Raw genomic sequence first — 18,411 nt, 5'->3', positions numbered from 1 at the left:
AGACAAGAAAAACCACAGATGATTCTGATTGCTCCAAACTGGCCACGCCAGCATTGGTACCCAATCTTAAACAACTTAGCTCAAGGCCTACCTTGGATTTTGCCTCAAATTCCACACCTTCTGACTCAGCAAAACAATCAGATCCTGCACAGTCAGCTCAAAACCTTATCCCTGGCTGCATGGCAGATTCATTAGCCAAACAGACAACACCTCTCTCTAAAGTTGTTATGGATGTCAATTTGGAGGCCAGGAGGCTTAGCACCAGGAAATCTTATTCAGAAAAGTGGTAGAGATTCTGTGCCTGGAACCAGGCTCAAAGACTTGACCCTCTTGTCCCTAACATTCCTCAGATACTACAATACTTAACTGAGATGCTGGACAAAGGACTATCCTTCTCATCCATTAAGATCCACGCTTCTGCCATCTCTGCTCATTACAACACCGATCCTCCTATTTTCTCTCATCCATTGCTAAAGCAGTACCTCAGAGAGGCTAAAAACATAAGACCGCCCTGGAGAGCACCAACACCTACTTGGGACCTCAATTTTGTCTTGGAAAACTCACTTTACCTCCTTTTGAGCCAGACAATTCAGCAGAATTAAAATATGTATCATGGAAAACTGCTCTGCTACTGGCAATAACCACAGCACAAAGAGTCTCAGAACTACAGGCACTAATGGCAGTGGAGCCTTTCATTATTTTCCACCAAGACAGGGTTTCCTTAAGAACAAACCCTTCATTTATGCCTAAGGTGGTATCCAGTGTGGCTCTTAACCAAACTATTCACTTGCCAACATTTTATCCAAACCCCCAGAATAAAGGAGAGAGAATTCTACATTCCTTGGACATACACAGGCAATTACGCTTCTACTTGGGCAAAACAAAAGCTTTCAGAAAAACTGAACAATTGTTTGTATCTTATGGTGCAAGATCACAGGGAAAGGCTATTTCAAAGCAGACCATTTCAAAGTGGATAGGACACTGTATCCGGTTCTGCTACACACAGCATGGGAAACCTGTACCATCTAACATTAGACCACATTCCACCAGGGCAACTGCAACTTCTACTGCCTACCTTAGAGGAGTACCTACCAAAGAAATTTTGGAAGCTGCAACTTGGAGTTCAGTGCACACCTTTAACAAGCATTATCACTTGCCTCTTTACTCTAGATCCAGAGCTGGCTTCGCCACTGCAGTACTGCAGGGCCTCATAGCCACACCAAATCCTCTATAGAACCAGCCACCCTGTCTCAGCTTTGGGATTCAACCCAAGTGTAATGACTGCAGCAGTGAAACACGATGAACATAGTACAGTTTTGTACCTACCATAAATGTAGATGTTCGAGTGTCTTCACTGCTGCAGTCCTGGTTACCCACCCGCCATCCCCTCTTTCTTAGCTGGGGCTTATCTATAACTGTCTACACTATACTACCTATGTGGTGTATTTGCTGGTTACTGAAGGTTTTATTTTTACCTTATTGTATGTTTTGTAAGCAATATGTATTGCCTATCTTTTTGGGGACACCTGACATCTGGGGCAAGAAAAACTGAAGAAAATGGCGTTGGCTGCTTCTTGTATACCCCTGATGCACTGACGTCAGGGAGGAGGCAACGGCAACCAACACCGGACCAAGACTTTGGAACTCTGGCCGACTGCGGGACCGCCTGACAGCAGGATAACCCAAGTGTAATGACTGCAGCAGTGAAGACACTCGAACACCTACATTTATGGTAGGTACAAAACTGTACTTTTTGCACTTTCCAAACCAGTCATATAAATGAGTAAAATGCCTGAGCTGAGTGTTTATGATGTCTATGGAGTAAACCAAATTGCATTGTAGAAAACAGTGTTTGTGTTTAAGGAAGAGTGATATGTGATATGGCCAACAATGCTGCGGCATTTTTTGAAGAAATAGGTGAAAACAGAATTTTCTTTTAACAGCCTGGCTCTGTGGTATAGACAAGGCTAGCAGCTCGATCACTGGAGAGGCAGATAAGGTTAGCTGGGAAGGAGAGTCTTTTTGCTGGCTCATCCTCTCCAGAAGGGAGAGTTTCTGTCAATGATCAAACATCTATTTTGATGGGAAGATATTTTGGTAATGGGAACAATGCTATAACTGTGAAGCAAAATGCTAAGGGGGACAGAGCTAAGTGGTATTACCTGCAGGGGTGTGCGTGACATCAGTAGCTCCTCCCAGTTAGGGCATACTGGCATGCAGGATCGTGCATGTCCACTCTAACCCCATCTGTGTTTTTTTGATTTACCACTGGTGTAGTCCCTGCTGTGCTGGATAGTTCTGGGAACATTACTGTAAAAGGAGCTCTCGGATCAGCACTAAACAGCAGCTGATGGTCAGCCAGAAAGCATGCAGATGAAGCCAAAAAATATTTTTCTTTTGACTTCTAATAAGAAAGGATGGAAAGACTAAGGAAGACATAAGATTACATATAGTATGCTGTGCATTATCTCCCAACTGGAAGAAAGCTTTCTGTAGGTGTGGCAAGCCCAACTGTGAAGAAGGAAAAGTGGTTTAGTAAGAGCGGTTGAGTTTTGGAGTGCATTGCAAGAAATGTAATGGCAATAACGACATAAGAGATGCATTTTAAACATCATTTATGAGTCTGGTGTGGGTGAACCTATATAGCAAATACTTCCATTCTTTGACAGAGGCCTTATAAAGATGGATGCATTCCTTTTAGTCTTGTTTCTGGATCAGGACTTTTGTTGGCTAGGTGCCTTTGAATTTGTGATCCAGGTCTGTCAGAAAAGAATGTGTACAGTTTTTATGCATTTCATCTATTGTTTTGCCTTTCCTCTTTTGGTGTTTGTGGAGCTGTTTTACACTGTTGTAAGGGCCAGGGTCTTTGCTGTTCCATAGAAATTACTAAAATTTCCTTTTCTAACCTTTGTTGGCCACAATGTACTACATAATCTCAGTAACTGTAGCCTGCATGGTACTTGCATGACTGTCCGTAATTGTTTTTTATGTAGGATATTTAAATATTGTGCATATGTCTGGGGATTTGGGGATTTTGTATGTCTGTAGAATCTAGCACTCTGTAGTTCCAGTTTAACCTCATTTTTACCCCAATGATATCTCTGTTTACTCAAATTATGTCTTATGGTTTTCCCACCAGTGCGTTCTATACTTATGGGTGTTGAAGATTTTATACCCGGATACCTTGTTTCTCCTGAGGGGCAATCATGAATGCAGACATCTTACAGAATACTTCACCTTCAAACAAGAGTGTAAGTAAACTTCTAAAGAAGATGCAGTATACTGGGGCAAAGTAAGGTATCAGGTAAACAGTTTTGTTGTTTACAGTTATTTTTTATTCTGAATATAAAATTAGACCCGCTTTATTTATAGCACCAGATTTAATTGGATTAAAGGAAGATTCTAAACAAACATTCATCAAAGCTCTGTGTAGACTTGAATTGGTGAAAAAGTGCAGCATTTTGTCAAGAGGATTGAGGGGATGAAAAAGTAATTTGCTGCATACTGCACACAGAACACAGTGAAAAAGTTAATTCTGTGAGAGATTGTTTGCAGAGTTCAGGGCCTATTTTTGCTCATTTTCTCATGTTTTTCCAGACTGATATGAAAAAAGATTTTCTTTTGTCCTTAGCACAGTAAGGGGTTGGGGTTTGGCATAATGATTAAGGATGCCTCACATACACAAGGTACAGAGTCACTGTCTGGTTATTGGTTAGGTATGTAATAGTCTGCAGACTGATTGTTTAGTCTTTACCTATGAATCTATGAACCTGAACAAGTTTGAGTATTGTTCCTACATGCTGTTTGCATTTTTCAACAGGTGCATGTGAGAAGATAAATAGAAATGAGACTTGTACTGCTGTTGATCTGGGAAACCTCTTGCACTTTGCAGTTAATTTTATGCCACCACAGTGTGTCTAATGTATGATGCCTCTTAAGTAACATTTCACACTCCTTTCCAGTTATATTGCAGCAGTTCATCACTAGTTCAAGTCAATATTTGTTAGTGACAGGTACTTGCTTTAACTGTGTCGTTTCTAGCTGTTGATGGTACATGTTTCTGAGCTGCTTACTTCATGATTGTGCTACATTTTATTTCCTACTATCATTGTGTTAGTGATTACTTTGTCATTACAAACTGTGCTTCAGTAATCACCAAGAACAGCAAACATGTTTTTACTGTTTGATTTCTGATTGTATTTGTAAAAGCAGACTTCTCTTGCATTGAATTAGAAACTTTGTCATAGGAACAGGCACTGTTTACCCTAACAAAAAAGGATCTATATTAGAAGCACGAAAATGCTTCCGAGCGAATATGGAAACAGTGACACATATTCATCGAATTGCATTTAAGCGATTCGATGAATGTGTCATAGGGCAAGGAGATAGTTGGCCAACTTCATGGAGTTGCCCTTTCCTTCCCTATAGTGCGATCTCGGAATTGGTATATTTAGTTGGGGGGCAAAGCACCCCACCTGTTTATGGTGCTAAATTATTTTTTTTAGTGAACGGCCACATAAGGTTTTTTCCCTAGGGAAAAATGTAATTATGTGGCCATTTTCTATTTTTAGGTTTCGTGCATTGTGTCAACTTTTATGTAGTCGCACATATGCAGTTTCGGTCTTATAATATAGACCCACAATAAAGACAGCTTTTCATTCATAAACATCCCTCCCTTACACACATAGGGATTTGCCATCCTTAAAATGTTAAATTCTGTTTATTTGTGCAACTGTTGCTGCTAAGCTTTTAAACTAAAGACCATATAAAGAAAATTGAGAGATTATTTTTATGATTCTTGGTTCCGCATCTACAGTAAATCTGGAACACATTGCTAGCTGAATATGTAAGGGCATATCTATACCTTTACTACTTATAAAGTTAGAATGTATTTTTTATAATTGTTGCTTGTTTTACACAGCTAAAAAGGAAACACATGCACATGATCCTGTTTATATCTTCAGATATAAAAATTGTAATGTGGTGAAATTCTTCAAAAATTATCAACACTTACCACAAGTGTATGTGTTAAAAACAGATGGTCAAAGCAAATTCAGTCATTATTAATTCAGGTAACAAGTATGTTAATTGTGTATATGTAATGAACGAACCATCTGTTCTTACAGAATTCCCAAAGACCCCATCTTTATGGCAATATTATACAGTCTGCCATTTCTGTGGGTTATAATGAGCATATCCTGTATTGCTACCATAATTACAAACACGTACAAGACTCCCTTTTCCTCTCCCGCTGTACTAAAGTTTAATCTGAGCTGAAAATAAATGTACTGTTCCCTGTGTTTTATTTTCCTCCCCAAACCAGCTTCCTCTAGTATCATAAGTTTCACCTAACAAGCTTCTACTCTTCTGTTCTCCCATCTCTTCGAGGAGTTATGCTCTTCCTTCTTATCGGTGTCTCTCTCTAACTGTTCTTTTAAGATTTTTCTAGAAATAAACTAAACACCCATCCATATAGCAGTAACTTCACCTAGCATAATTGTTTTCCTGCAAGCATGTACACCTCCTCCCAGCATGGATCTGTCTTGCCAGATTCAAAGCAGGCATCATTGGCTGTTATGACATCACTCCACTCTAACGCAGCCAACACCATCTTCATGTACCAGAGCTTGACCACCACTAACCCCCCCCATACCATACACTCTTTCCATTATCCTTTCTCTTGCCTATTTTATTCCAAGTTACCCTAACCACTTCTTCCATATTCTGCCTCATCTCCTCCCAACAACCTTCTCTTTGCCTTAAGCTCTCTCTTGTCTAGTTTCTCTTGCCCTGTATCAAACATGTCATCGACTGCTCTATCACTCATAATTTAACCTCTTTCACCACCTTCTGCTAGAGTCTTGCTGTTGCTAGTTTCTTCCTCATATACTCCCTGTTCCCAGTCTGTCTTCTGTTCCATAAAAGGTTTTCCACCTTTTTGCCATATATCCCCTTTCAAATTCTTGCCAACATCTTTCCTCTAACTCAGAATACCTTAAATACAAATCGTATACTGGGCTTCCCTTCCTTTATTGATTTGCCACCCCCATGCCTCATCCCACATGCCTTCCTTATCCCATATATTACTCTGTTGTTCAGCTTTGCATCAGCCTTTCCATTTGTTATCTTGCTTCTTTCTTGCCCAAATCTCTATGTATAACTCAAGTCCTCCCAGTCTGTCTTTTTCTCCAGTCCACTTCCAGTAATCCTGACCTTCTTTCCATCTGTCCTGTCACCTTAGCCTTTGTACCACCATTCTCGCTACCCACCAGTCTCCTTCCCCTAAATAAAATCTTTCCATCCCATAGCTCCTTCATTGCTCTCTCTCCCCATCTAATACCCACACATCTTCTGTCACTGTGACCTTTTGCCCACTTTTTAATTGTTGCCCTAAATTCCTGGCTAATTTCAACTTCCAGTAAATTTAATAAACTTGGAACTTCCCCTCCACTCCCACCTCCACACCATTGTATATGCACCCATTTATCCATATTCAACTCCATGTTTCTCACAACTTCATCTCTCTCCCTCTCTGTCTCTCTGTCTTTCATCTCCTTGTCGATCTTCTACCTCAGTAAGCTATTCTCCAAACTTCTTATTCTGTACAGTATGTTCACTGCTACAGCTTACCACAAAGGCAAGTACACCTCATCATCCTAGAATGAGGTAGGCAGCTGGGATGGTGATATGCACCTGCCTAGCTAGACAGCAAAAAATAGGCAGCATGCCTTTTGTAATTACCTCAACTCTAGAGACTCACCACTTTCCTCAACCACCCAACATCTTCCCCACCTAGTCCTTCAACTCCCTTTCAGCTTCTATCCCAAATTTCCCCAAATGATGGATATACTGATCTCTTAGTACTATGCCACATATACAGTGCATGCAGGGCAAACTCAGAGGAGCATCCTCCCCATTTGTAATAACCCTTGATTTCTAGGAATGATGACACAACCCTAACTCTTCCAAAATACTCAGACCCCTGTAATATTTGTGTTAACATTCTATCTGGATCTTCTAACAATGCAGTCATTCACAGACATGTTCAGAATACTCCAATTTCTTTCACTCCCCACCCTCTTACACTCTAATCCTTGTATGCTAACTTTTCCATACCTGTCATAAATAGTGCTGGGGACAGAAGGCAGGCTTGCCTTATTCTTCTGTCTAACCTTACCACATTGACCATTCCCTGTGAATCCTAGCCTTCACCTCTGGCTGTCAGTACAGAGCTTTCACCCCATTAATGGACTTATGTTGGACAACAACCTTTTCTGATACATTAAACTATAAAGACCAAATAATTAATTTGCTTTTGCCCACTTCACAAAATGTAATAACAACTCCCAGTGCTCCATAGACTATCTCCTCTTTATAAAACATGTCTGTACCTCTCAACACCTTAGATAAAAAAAATAAGTCTAGATTTGACATTAAAATGCTAGCCATTAATACTGCATTTACATTGCTCAGGCGTATTAACATAAAATTAATGGATCCCCATGCTCTACTTTCACTTTGTGTAAGAAAAATATAAATGCCTCATCCATAGAGCATAGGCATCATCCATTCCTTAAAACCTTGTTAAGTAAATCCAGTCGGCAGATTTGGCCTCATAAACCACCATTTTGTAAGTCAGTACAAAATCGATTAGGGCCCCATGCCTTAATCCCTTTTTACCCCTCCTTATGCGTGTTAGCTGCCGCAGCTTCCATTATACTGTTATCCATGTGGAGTAACACAGTCCTCTTCCTCCACTACATTTCTCCATCACTCTACTAACCTTTCTCCTCCCCCTCTACATTCATGTATAGTTCTTTGTAAAATTCTGTGAAAATCTTATTTTCCTGTTCACTACTACACTCTTCACATCTCCCATCTTCACTCCTGAAACCCAAACCTGTCTCTTCTGGCATTTCAACCTTCAGCAACAACTTTGATTCCACCTCACCCTTACCCTGCTGTATGGCTCCCTTCCTCCCCAGCTCCACCTCTTTCTGTGTTTCTTCTGACCCTTTTAATTGCCCTTTAACCTCATGTATTTTAGCACTCCTTTCCTGAATTCCCATCCAGTAACTTCTTCCTTTTAATCACCTGAAACCCATAATCTGTACTTGCCAGGCAAGGTTGACTCCATCCCACTCCCTTTTCCCCGCTCCTATTCCTATTTTCCTCAGTTATTTGAACTACTGTGTCTTGTAACTACTTTATTTGCTCTTTCCTTGAAGTTTACTTCCACCCCATCAGTACTGTCCTGTGATCTGACATAACGTGTTCAAGCTTATGCACCCCATCCTCTTTACACCTTGTATCTGCATCCAGCCTACATGCATTCTCTTCAGCCAGCTTTCATTCATCACTACAAAACTTAAACTGCTTCAGGTTATCCAAATTCTCCCTTCAAATGTGTACTAACCCCCATCTTTCCTTCACTTATTTCAAGGCCTTCTGACATCACTTATAACACTCAATCACGCCATATGGTTTTCCTGTCTGTTGAAAAGGGAGGAATTTAAGGAATGGGTAGTAGAAGTTATTCAGGAGCTATTAGAGAAAATAGAAATTTCTTCTGAAAGTATAGTTAGGGAGTGGGATACAGTTAAAGTGGAGTTTAAAAAATAGAGTGGAAATAAAAGAAAAGGAGATGTGGTTAATAAGTAACAAGAATTATTTAGAGGGACTGACACATTTTTAAAGTATTACAAAATAGGGGGAATCTCTCCGAACAAGAAGAGGAGCAATTGCAGATGCTAAACTGAACATAAAGGATTACCTCAGTAATATGCATGAGTTTAGAAAGATTGCTGTTAAGCAACTATTTTTGATAACTAGAGCACAAACATTTTTAGCACAATGATTCGGGCAACAGAAATTAGAAAGGACTGTTGCCAAGCTTAGGGTGCCTGTAACAAGAAAGATAACAAGAGATCCTATAGAAGTATTAGAAATATTTTGGATTATATGAAAATCTGTATAAAGCAGAGAAATATGGAAATCGGGAAAAGGTACAAATGGAAATGTTTATGGAAGAATTAAATATGTCAAGGTTAGAGGTAGATGAGCCTCAATTGCAAACAGTTAGGATAGGAGGAGATGCGATAAAGATGGTGATGTATAACTAATATACAGGAAACAAGGGAGCCCGCAGGATTTTTTGCAGGGGGGGGGGTGCAAAACCCAGAGCTCTGCCCATGCAGCCCCACCCACATAGCCCCGCCCCCTACCCCACCGCCCCTACCCCACGCAGCCCCGCCCCCCACACAGTCCCTCACATACACACACAGCCATTCCACTGTCCCATTACTTGGCTATTTCTCGCCATTTGCCACAGACACTGTTCAAATCTATCAGTATGCATACTGTCTTATGCTTTACTTCTACAATGATTACAGATATTTGGATTTAATTCACAACTTTTATTTCAAATTTTATAGCAGAAACACTGCAGCACGCATTTCATATTTACTAAACAAAGCAACAGTCTTGCAATGAAAACAGACTTAGCATTAAAACGTCTCTGCTTTTGAAACTCACATTGATTGAAACAGCATTGAAACCCACATTCAAAGAGAATGCATCTGTGCAGTGGCAGGTTAAGTTTACCTTTGGGCCGTTTTCAAAGCATATCAAATGCACACATTTTTGGGCCCATGCAAAAGTATGGTGATTCATGTTCCTGATGGGAGATAGGAAATTCACTCTGGGGATCACTTCTGTGGCTCTGCTCGACAGTGGCACAGGAAAATAATTTTATTGGGTGGCGAAAGCCAGGGTACCTTTGGCTAGGCTTATATAGGCCCTAGGGCCAATAGCCTAGTACCTACCTATGAACCTATAATTGAATTATATCCCTTGTACAGCACCTGCACCACCTGTTAAGAGTGTATTTTAAATTTACAGTTTTGAACATTTTCCAGTAAGCAGTGAAACAATTCAAAACATATGAACCAGTAATGACAAACTGCCTAGTTCAGAACATTTCAAACATAAAAGGCCACTCAAACTTCTGTCATTATAATCCACCAATATTACTCCACATGCACAATCTCTGCAGTCTGCAGAAGTCATCTGAATTCCACAATAAAAAGATCTGAAAGTAATGAAGAGATTGTTGCTATAAAACATACATTTCAGTGTTTCATCTACAAATGTAGTGCCCATTGCCCTAGAAGAATAAATTGCCTATGTTACATTAAAAGAAATGGTAAGCTGGTATATTGCAACAGGGAATATGTGACAAGCTGAAAACGAGGTTCATAGTTACTAGGCACCAAAGGGACATACTCAGGACAGGACTGCAGCACCCCATCCCCTTAAAATACACATTTACACGCTGTGGGAGTAAAAGCTACAGCCCTCTGTATCAAGATGCAAGTATGCTACCTGCTGTGCTACTAACACTGCTTTAAAATTCTATACTACAATGATACAATTTGCTAAACAAAAGAGTTGCATATTTTTACAAACCTAGCATGATGAGCAGCAGTAAACTTCTCTTCCCTTGAAGCTCTCAATTCCTTGAAAATAAATTCCACCTGCTAACTCTAAGTAGGTCATTTCAGACACACACTCACACACTCACACACTCACACACTCACACACTCACACACTCACACACTCACACACTCACACACTCACACACTCACACTCTCACACACACACTCTCACACACACACACTCTCTCACACACACACTCTCTCACACACACACACACACACACACACACACACACACACACACACACACACACACACACACACACACACACATACACACACACACAACCTGTTAGTAAAAGAAATCTGGACAAAGCCTAAAATAAACCGGGACAGATTCAAAATATTGCTCTGATGAACTTATAAAGTTAAGTTGCTAGAATAACACAACAGGATTTGTGTTAGTAAGCATTTTACTAAAGGATATGACATGTAAAACTGAATGTCTGTCACTAATTAGCAGGTACACACAGTATTATTTCATAAAGCCAAACATAGACTACTCTATGAAACATATTTGGCCAGTCTAATCCAACTGTCTTATTAGTATGCACTTCCATTTCCTGAGTTTCTGCCTCCATTCTTTTGCTTCCACCTGACTTATCAAGTAAACAAACAGTTGTATGTAGGGGAAAGTGTGTGTCAACTTGTGCCAGAATTGTGCACGCTCTGGTTTAAGCATGTAGGTGCCATGAGAAGGTACTCTGGCAAGTTAAAATGTAAAAGACATGCAGAGTGCACCTTATGCTGGAGAGGGAAATATTCCACGAAAGGCTGCACTGACAGAATATTGAATGCTGCCTATCGCTAAACACAAAGCAGGTTCATTTGCTGCTCTGTGCCAAACAGTACAGGGCATATTATTTTCACTACTCAGCTGGTCTTTAACATCAGAAAAATGGGTAGCTAGTAGTAGAGGTGCAGTCCAGAAATGCCAACAAGATGATCGAGTTACCAGGATAGGGAAAATGGAAGAAAAAAAAAACCCAAAACAGATCCATTTAATCATGACAGAAAAAAAACAGACTTTGATTTTCACAAACAACTACACATTTGAAACAAAAATATTTAACAGTATGATTGAATTGTGCTGTACCGATGTCAGAAATACACAGGCCAGATAAGGTATGGACCACAGCATGTGAGCAGGCATTCCAGAAGCTTAAAGAAGCAGCTTTGGGAGAAGCCCCTGTGTTGTACAGGTGGATGCTTTGAACCATGGGATGGGGGCTGTACATAGCCAGATTTTTTGTGTATCAAGGGGATCTTTACATGGCTTATAGGGCTTCCCTCGGACCTAGCTGTGATGGATCTGTTGGACATGTGCAAAACAAACATCAGAAATACTAGGTCCAGGGATATGAACTTCAATTGAGAGGTAAACATAGAATGTGCTGGAGATATAGACGTGTGTCCAAAAGGATCCTAGCACCACAGAACAGGCTGTCCATGCATGTAAAATAGAGTTCATCTGGGACCCATTCAAAGGTAGCCTTGAAAATTGGATGGGAAATAATAAATTTACCATGGTCTGGCCCCTGGCCCTGTGCCATCAATAAGTGTTATCCTAACTAACACCACCTCCTACAAATCCTTTGTTACCTCCCTACTAACATGTCCCAGTGATACTGAGGACCAATGTAGTTTGAAGTGTTCGGCTAGGCTTGTAAGGACAGCAGTGCTTGTCAGTCTAGTAACAACCAATGAACTTATGCTCCAGCCATCTGCAATGAGGCCATCATTCTTTGGTCTTCAGGCTGCATCTATCGTCAGTCACCTGAAACAGCCCAAACAATATGCACTACAGTACAGTTTCTAACCCCCCCCCCCCCCAAAACAGCAAGAAGACAGATAAAGCACATATGCTTAATTTCCACCCACCTGAACAACCCTACTTTGCAGAAATCCACTAAGGGTTGATGTCACTGAATAATCAAACACATTTTCATACCAGACTTGCATCTTTAAAGATATGCATGCCAACACAAAACCTGATAGTCTAGCAATGTTTTGAGCTTATAAGAGTAATAAACAAAATGCAACCCTATTTTTGTGCCTTTATCCCCCCCCCCTACCATTTTAGGCTTTGTCCTTATTTAGCAACCATCATGTCAGTTACAGCCTTTACCCTTGATTATTCATGGTTTCAGACCTTTCAACTGTCCATTTTGTCGCATAATGCCCAGATGTTTACTTCGTATTTTGGTCTGTCCCTCATAAAATTGATAGTTGTCTGGCAAACCACTTAGATTATTTGAGAATTGAAATCGCTAAATAAATTTTCAGACTTCTTAGTACTATATGCTTTACATCCACAACTCCTCTATGAAAAAAAAAAAAAAAAGAGATTCATGTTTGAGTGTCAGCCTCGCAGTACTCAAAAAACACATCAGTATTTACCACCTCCTATGATCCTATGACCAATACTATCCTGTCTTCACAATAATGTCTAAGGTTCTAAGACTTTCTTTAACACACCCAACATGTTTCTAAGCAATTTTCTCTTTTTCCTCAATTTATCTCTACTATCTTTTCTAACTCAAACATATGTGTACTACCAGCTCACTATAAGTCTCCCACAAACCCACACCTTAAGCAACTACAATAACTCATTCTATCAAAACATATCATCTGAACTATGCAATTCTATACCACACGGTCTCCTTTCTTATAGATAACATCAAATTTACAATACTAATAACTTCTCCCTCAAATTCTTCTCTATTAATTATTTTTCTACCCCAAACCACACACACAGACACACACACAAAGACACACACAGACAGACACACACAAAAAACAATAAATAAACAACTCTGGCCATTTCATACCTACTTCCATTTCAACTCCTTATCTACCTGTGGAGATATACATCCCAATCCAGGACCACCACACCAAATTCAGCTTCCCATTTGCCAACTCCACTCAATCTGTCCACTCTTCTCAAAAAGATACTCTGGCATTCATTTTCTTAAATGCAAATGTAAGAAGCCTCATCAGTAAAATTCAAGATACACATGCATCCATATCCCTATACTCTCCCTGACATATTCATCATTACAGAAATCTGGTTAAAAAAGATGTAGCCTAGCAGATAAATAAATACTCCTCTCTGGCTGCAATATTCAGTCTTAGATTTAATACTAACAAGAACAACACCGTCTACCTGATAACCTAAATGTTAACTTACTTGCCCACAATTATCCTCAGACACATTACATTAACAAAATAATTACAGTAAAGTTCGCAACTTAACCTCTTTCTGCAAAGATATAGTCAGTGAAACATTAAAAATTAAAAATGTAACATGACTCCCTTAAGAACTCTTCCTCTAAATGACACAGTCACTTTCTTCAACTCAGCTTTTCTAAATATACTAGATTATGGCCTCATCCTCATGGCCAGCTTTAGTATGGGCAGCCACTGCCAGAAAAGCACACGAGGAAAAGGAAAGCAAGATGGCAGCTCATCACATCGTGATGATACCTGGAGGGACGGTTGGTCGGACGTTGAATTGGTGCACAACACAATCGAGGGTTGAAAGTGGGATTTTTTAATGTAGGGATTCAGACACGGAGGACGAGGGTGCAGTCCAGAGCACCACTCACTCTCACACACTCAAGTAAGTGTGCCATGCCACTTTTGCATTTTGGCGCCAAGTGTTCAGTCAGTCACAACTTCACAAGTACAAAAAAACCCAACCTATCTTCTCTTCTTGTAATAATACCAACACCATGATACGCACCACCACCAGTCCAGTCCTTCCACCACTCACCACACAAAACACGATGGTTTGGTTTGAAATCGTCATCAGGAATACTGTTCCACCGACGTCCACCTGCAGTCTTCCATAATCAAATTGCAACTACGATTATTTAAGGAGGAGTTTGAGGCTCGTCGTCACGTCAGACTCGTCAGTCGTGACTGCCTGCCACGCCATCTCCAGTAACAGTTCTGAACAAATAACAATGCAGGCTACGGGGGAAAAAACAAAGTAAGTGGAAAAAAAAGTGTGTTTTGCCAAATTGCCAGATAGCGCTAAGAAAATCCAGGGGGGTGCAAGTGCACCCCCTTGCACCTGCCTGCGGGTGCCCTTGACAGGAAAGTCCCAAGGAATAGATGGTATTCCTGTAGAAGTTTGGAAGCTAGGAGGGAAAAAAACTGCTAAAGATCTTGAAGGTTTTGTTTAATGTTATTTTAAGAGGAGCAGAAGTACCAACATTCTGAAAGAAAGTGGTGGTGGCTGTAATACCTAAAGTGGGTAAAAATCCATCAGAATCAGCTTCATACAGGCCCATTTCAACACTAAACCATGATTATAAAGTGTTTGTCTATAATGGCCAAAAGAATGGCAAATGTTATGTCAAAAGTGATAGATGTGGATCAGTGTGGTTTTGTGGAGGGGAGGGAAACATTCAACAACATTAACAGAAAACTGATGATCCAGAGGGAAGCAGACTGTAAGAAAATACTACTGTCTTTGGTAGGTCTTTGTGCAGAGAAAGCATTTGACAGAGTAAGCTGCGACTAAAACAGAACAACTAGCTATGTATGTGGACGTGCATTTAAAAAGTTTAGTAGAAAGAGTGAAACACATTCTACATGATTCATAGCATTTGTTAGAAATATTAAACTGTACACCTGTTGATGAAAATGTTATTTTTATTTCCTTAGATATAGTTAATTTGTTTACCATCAGCCACATGATACAGGGTTGCAGTGTTTTCACAATATGTTATTGAAAGAAGATTCTAGAAGTGCAAATGAAATTTTAATTTTACATGAATTTCATGAATTAGTACTGAAAAACAACTATGTTTAATTTGATGGGAAATATTGCTATCAAGTGGCAGGTGTAGCTATGGGAGCTAGTTGTGCCCCAAGTTATGCAAACTTGGCACTTGCAGATTGGGAACAAAGCATTGTCTCTACTTCACCTTATTTCAAGAAAGTATTTCGATATTTTAGATTTTTAGATGATATTCTAATTTTTTGGACCGGTGACATGTTGAGTTTTGTGGACTTCTTAGTGGAACTGAATATTTCCACCAGTTTCTTAAAATGTGTAGCCTCTTTGGCTGTAGATTCGATAAACTACCTGGATATTAATTTCTAAAGATTATGTACAGAAAAAATATGTTTCAAATATTTATAGATAGGAGGCATACTCTAACTCTTTGCTTCATTATAACAACCATCCATTTTACCAGAAAATAAACATCAAAGCCAGATGGTGTGCCTTTCTAGATTAGTTTCAGTTGGTAATACTTGTCAGATGGAACTAGAAAAATTATGTAAAATGTTTTTTTGAAAGAAGCTATCCAAATTCATTGGTAAAGAAAGTTAAGTATGAAATACTTTCAGGTAGACAAGACAAATATGCCCCATTTTACATGTAAACACCAGCACACAGAGGGATGAAACACTAGTGACATCAGATACCATTAACAATACTACAGACAGAGTAGGTGCTATGATTAAAACCAACAACCACCAGCACTTAAAAGAATTCTTAGGGACACATGAAACAAGGTTTTCACAGTCAAACTCAACTCATAGTAGTAGTGATAATCTTCAGAACATCTCTGAAAGAAATAATAAGGGTACTAATAAAATGGCTTGTAAGTCAAAAACGCTGAAATGCATTTTTTTGTAAATATTGCCGATTCATCAATGACAGCCCCTATGTCATGGTTGAAAATTACCACAAAACCTTAACTTGTTCAGGATCTGTAATTGTGCTACAAGGATGGTTGTGTACTTAGCTACATGTACCTCTGGTCCTGGATTCTGTATAGGAAAAACTACCAGGATGCTTAAGGAGCGAATATATGAACACAACTTTGAGATTAAGAAATGTTAACTTTCCAGTGCACTATGTAAAAATACCCCGGGATGTTCAAATTACAAAAGATTTATATTTTTTATTATTGATAAGAGTTTTTACAACAAGTAGAGGTGGGAACAGTGAGTTACTGCTTGAGCAGAAAGAATGATCTTGGCAAATTTGTTTAGATACTATGAGAAAACCAGGACTTAAGTCTTTGAACTGCATTCTTAGAAGTAGAGCTGAAAGATTATAGCAATCAGATGCTTTTCTTTGAAGTGTTTTAATGTATTTAAGTATTTGATCTAATGTTGTCCCTTTCATTCTTCTTCACGGTTGGGTCACGGATCTGACCCTCAGATCCAACTCGGACGCATTTACACAGACTAGAATCCAAGTCTCGAACTCCTCCCTCTTCTCGTAATACTCTGCCTCCTCAGATCTCATTTGCCACCAGAAGTGACAGACATGGTTTGTTCCTGAGTCTTGAGCATTGCATTGTTAGAGTGGGAATCTCTTAGTAGTGGGCAGATAAGTAAAGTTGAATTCTGTTTCTGATTATCTCTGATTATTTCTTTGTCCTCTCCTTCCTTTAGTTTGTGCAGCATTAGGTGTGAGCTTTCTTTTCTCTTCTTGTGCTTTCGTTGGGAATTGGCCTGCGCTGTAAAATGTACACACCACTGTTAAAATGCAAGGTTTTTGTGATATAAAAAAAAATGAGGCCACAAGAAGTAATTTCAAAACTTTTCCCACCTTTAATGTGACCTATAACTTGTACAATTCAATTGAAAAACAAACAAATCTACTGGGGGAAAAATATAAAAAAATAAATGATGTACAATAAGCTGGTTGCATAAGTCTGCACACCCTTAAACTAATACTTTGTTGAAGCACCTTTTGATTTAATTACATCATTCAGTCTTGACCAATCCAGATGTCATTTACCTGTCGCACCTCCATGTCAATGAATGTAGATGTGCCTCTCTTTCAGAATGGGTTTGAGCGGAATTACTGTGTTTGATTAACAGGAAAGGAACCTTTAAATGTGGCAGGTGTAAAGCTTGCTCCATAACAGACACCAGCAACTCCTTTAAGTGTCCTATTTCAGGTCTGGATTATAGTTTTACATGCAGTGTCACTTGCAACACTAAACATGTTGTTTATTTAGTGACATGCTTAAAGGTGCCCTATGTAGACAAAACCATCCAGCAGCTAAAATATAGAGTTTTTCGTCATTTGAGAGATATTCAGGGCAAAGACCAAAAAAATGCTTTGGCGAACTGTTATTCAATATCCATCTCATTCATTCATCTTTAAGGCAATTTTCTGTATATCTGAAGGCTTCAGAGGTGGGGATATATGTAATGGAACAGAAATTTGTGACGTGAATTGAATCAGCAACCTTAGAGCAGATTGCCCTCCAGGCTTGAATGCAGCAATTCTGCTCAAGCCCATTCTGAAAGGGAGGCGCATCTCTATTTGTTGACATGGAGATTGGCAGCTAAATGACATCTGGATTGGTCAAGCACCAAAAGGAAAAAGAAGGCGCTGACTTAGAAAGCAGCAGTCTTATAGATTATAGGCTGCTATCCCCCCCCCCCCCCCCATTTTGGTAATAAAGGCAGATGGAATTATGTGGAATTATGCCTTGTTTCATTGTTATCTAACACCTAGTGGAACAGTCAGCTCCAGTCACAAGATTTCAGTAAATTTCTTTTGGGATCAGAGGATTGCTCGCTAATCCGGCAAGCAATATTCTTGGTTCATAAAGGAAGATGATCTAAGACATATAATGAACAGCTTTCAATATTGGAAAATAGAGTGCCTTTTAGAAGATCAGAGAAACAGAGAAGGAACATGGGTTAGTAAGGCTGTTTTGTTCGTTAGTCTTGCATGTAGCAATTCCGCAAGGAAGCTTTTTTGATTCGGCAACTTGAAGGTGTGCTGTCTTTAGAGTCCTTTGATTGGATGACAGTTGATTGGCCCAAAAGGAGTTGGCCCTAATGCAGAACTATGATTGGTGCTTGCTCATTTATCTCTGCCCAATTAAGCCCAAACTATTACAATCTGAGGAAGGCTTTTAGCCAA

At 39.6% G+C, this 18,411-nt stretch overlaps 1 protein-coding gene across 7 annotated transcripts in view; it reads left to right on the top strand.

Moving 5' to 3' along the window:
* PPP3CB (protein phosphatase 3 catalytic subunit beta) overlaps positions 1 to 18,411 on the top strand; it is a 1,778,441-nt gene that overhangs the window by 649,017 nt on the left and 1,111,013 nt on the right. For all 7 annotated transcript variants that reach the window (XM_044056087.1, XM_044056085.1, XM_044056086.1 and 4 more), the window contains exon 4: positions 3,140 to 3,251. In XM_044056087.1, the coding sequence (XP_043912022.1) occupies positions 3,140 to 3,251 (112 nt within the window). The remainder of the gene's footprint in view (positions 1 to 3,139; positions 3,252 to 18,411) is intronic.

Source organism: Protopterus annectens, chromosome 14.part0 (assembly GCF_019279795.1).
Source record: "Protopterus annectens isolate FY-2018-M chromosome 14.part0, PAN1.0, whole genome shotgun sequence".
Taxonomy (NCBI): domain Eukaryota; kingdom Metazoa; phylum Chordata; order Ceratodontiformes; family Protopteridae; genus Protopterus; species Protopterus annectens.
Note: the sequence above shows the minus strand (reverse complement) of the source record. Positions and strands in the feature narration are given on the sequence as shown.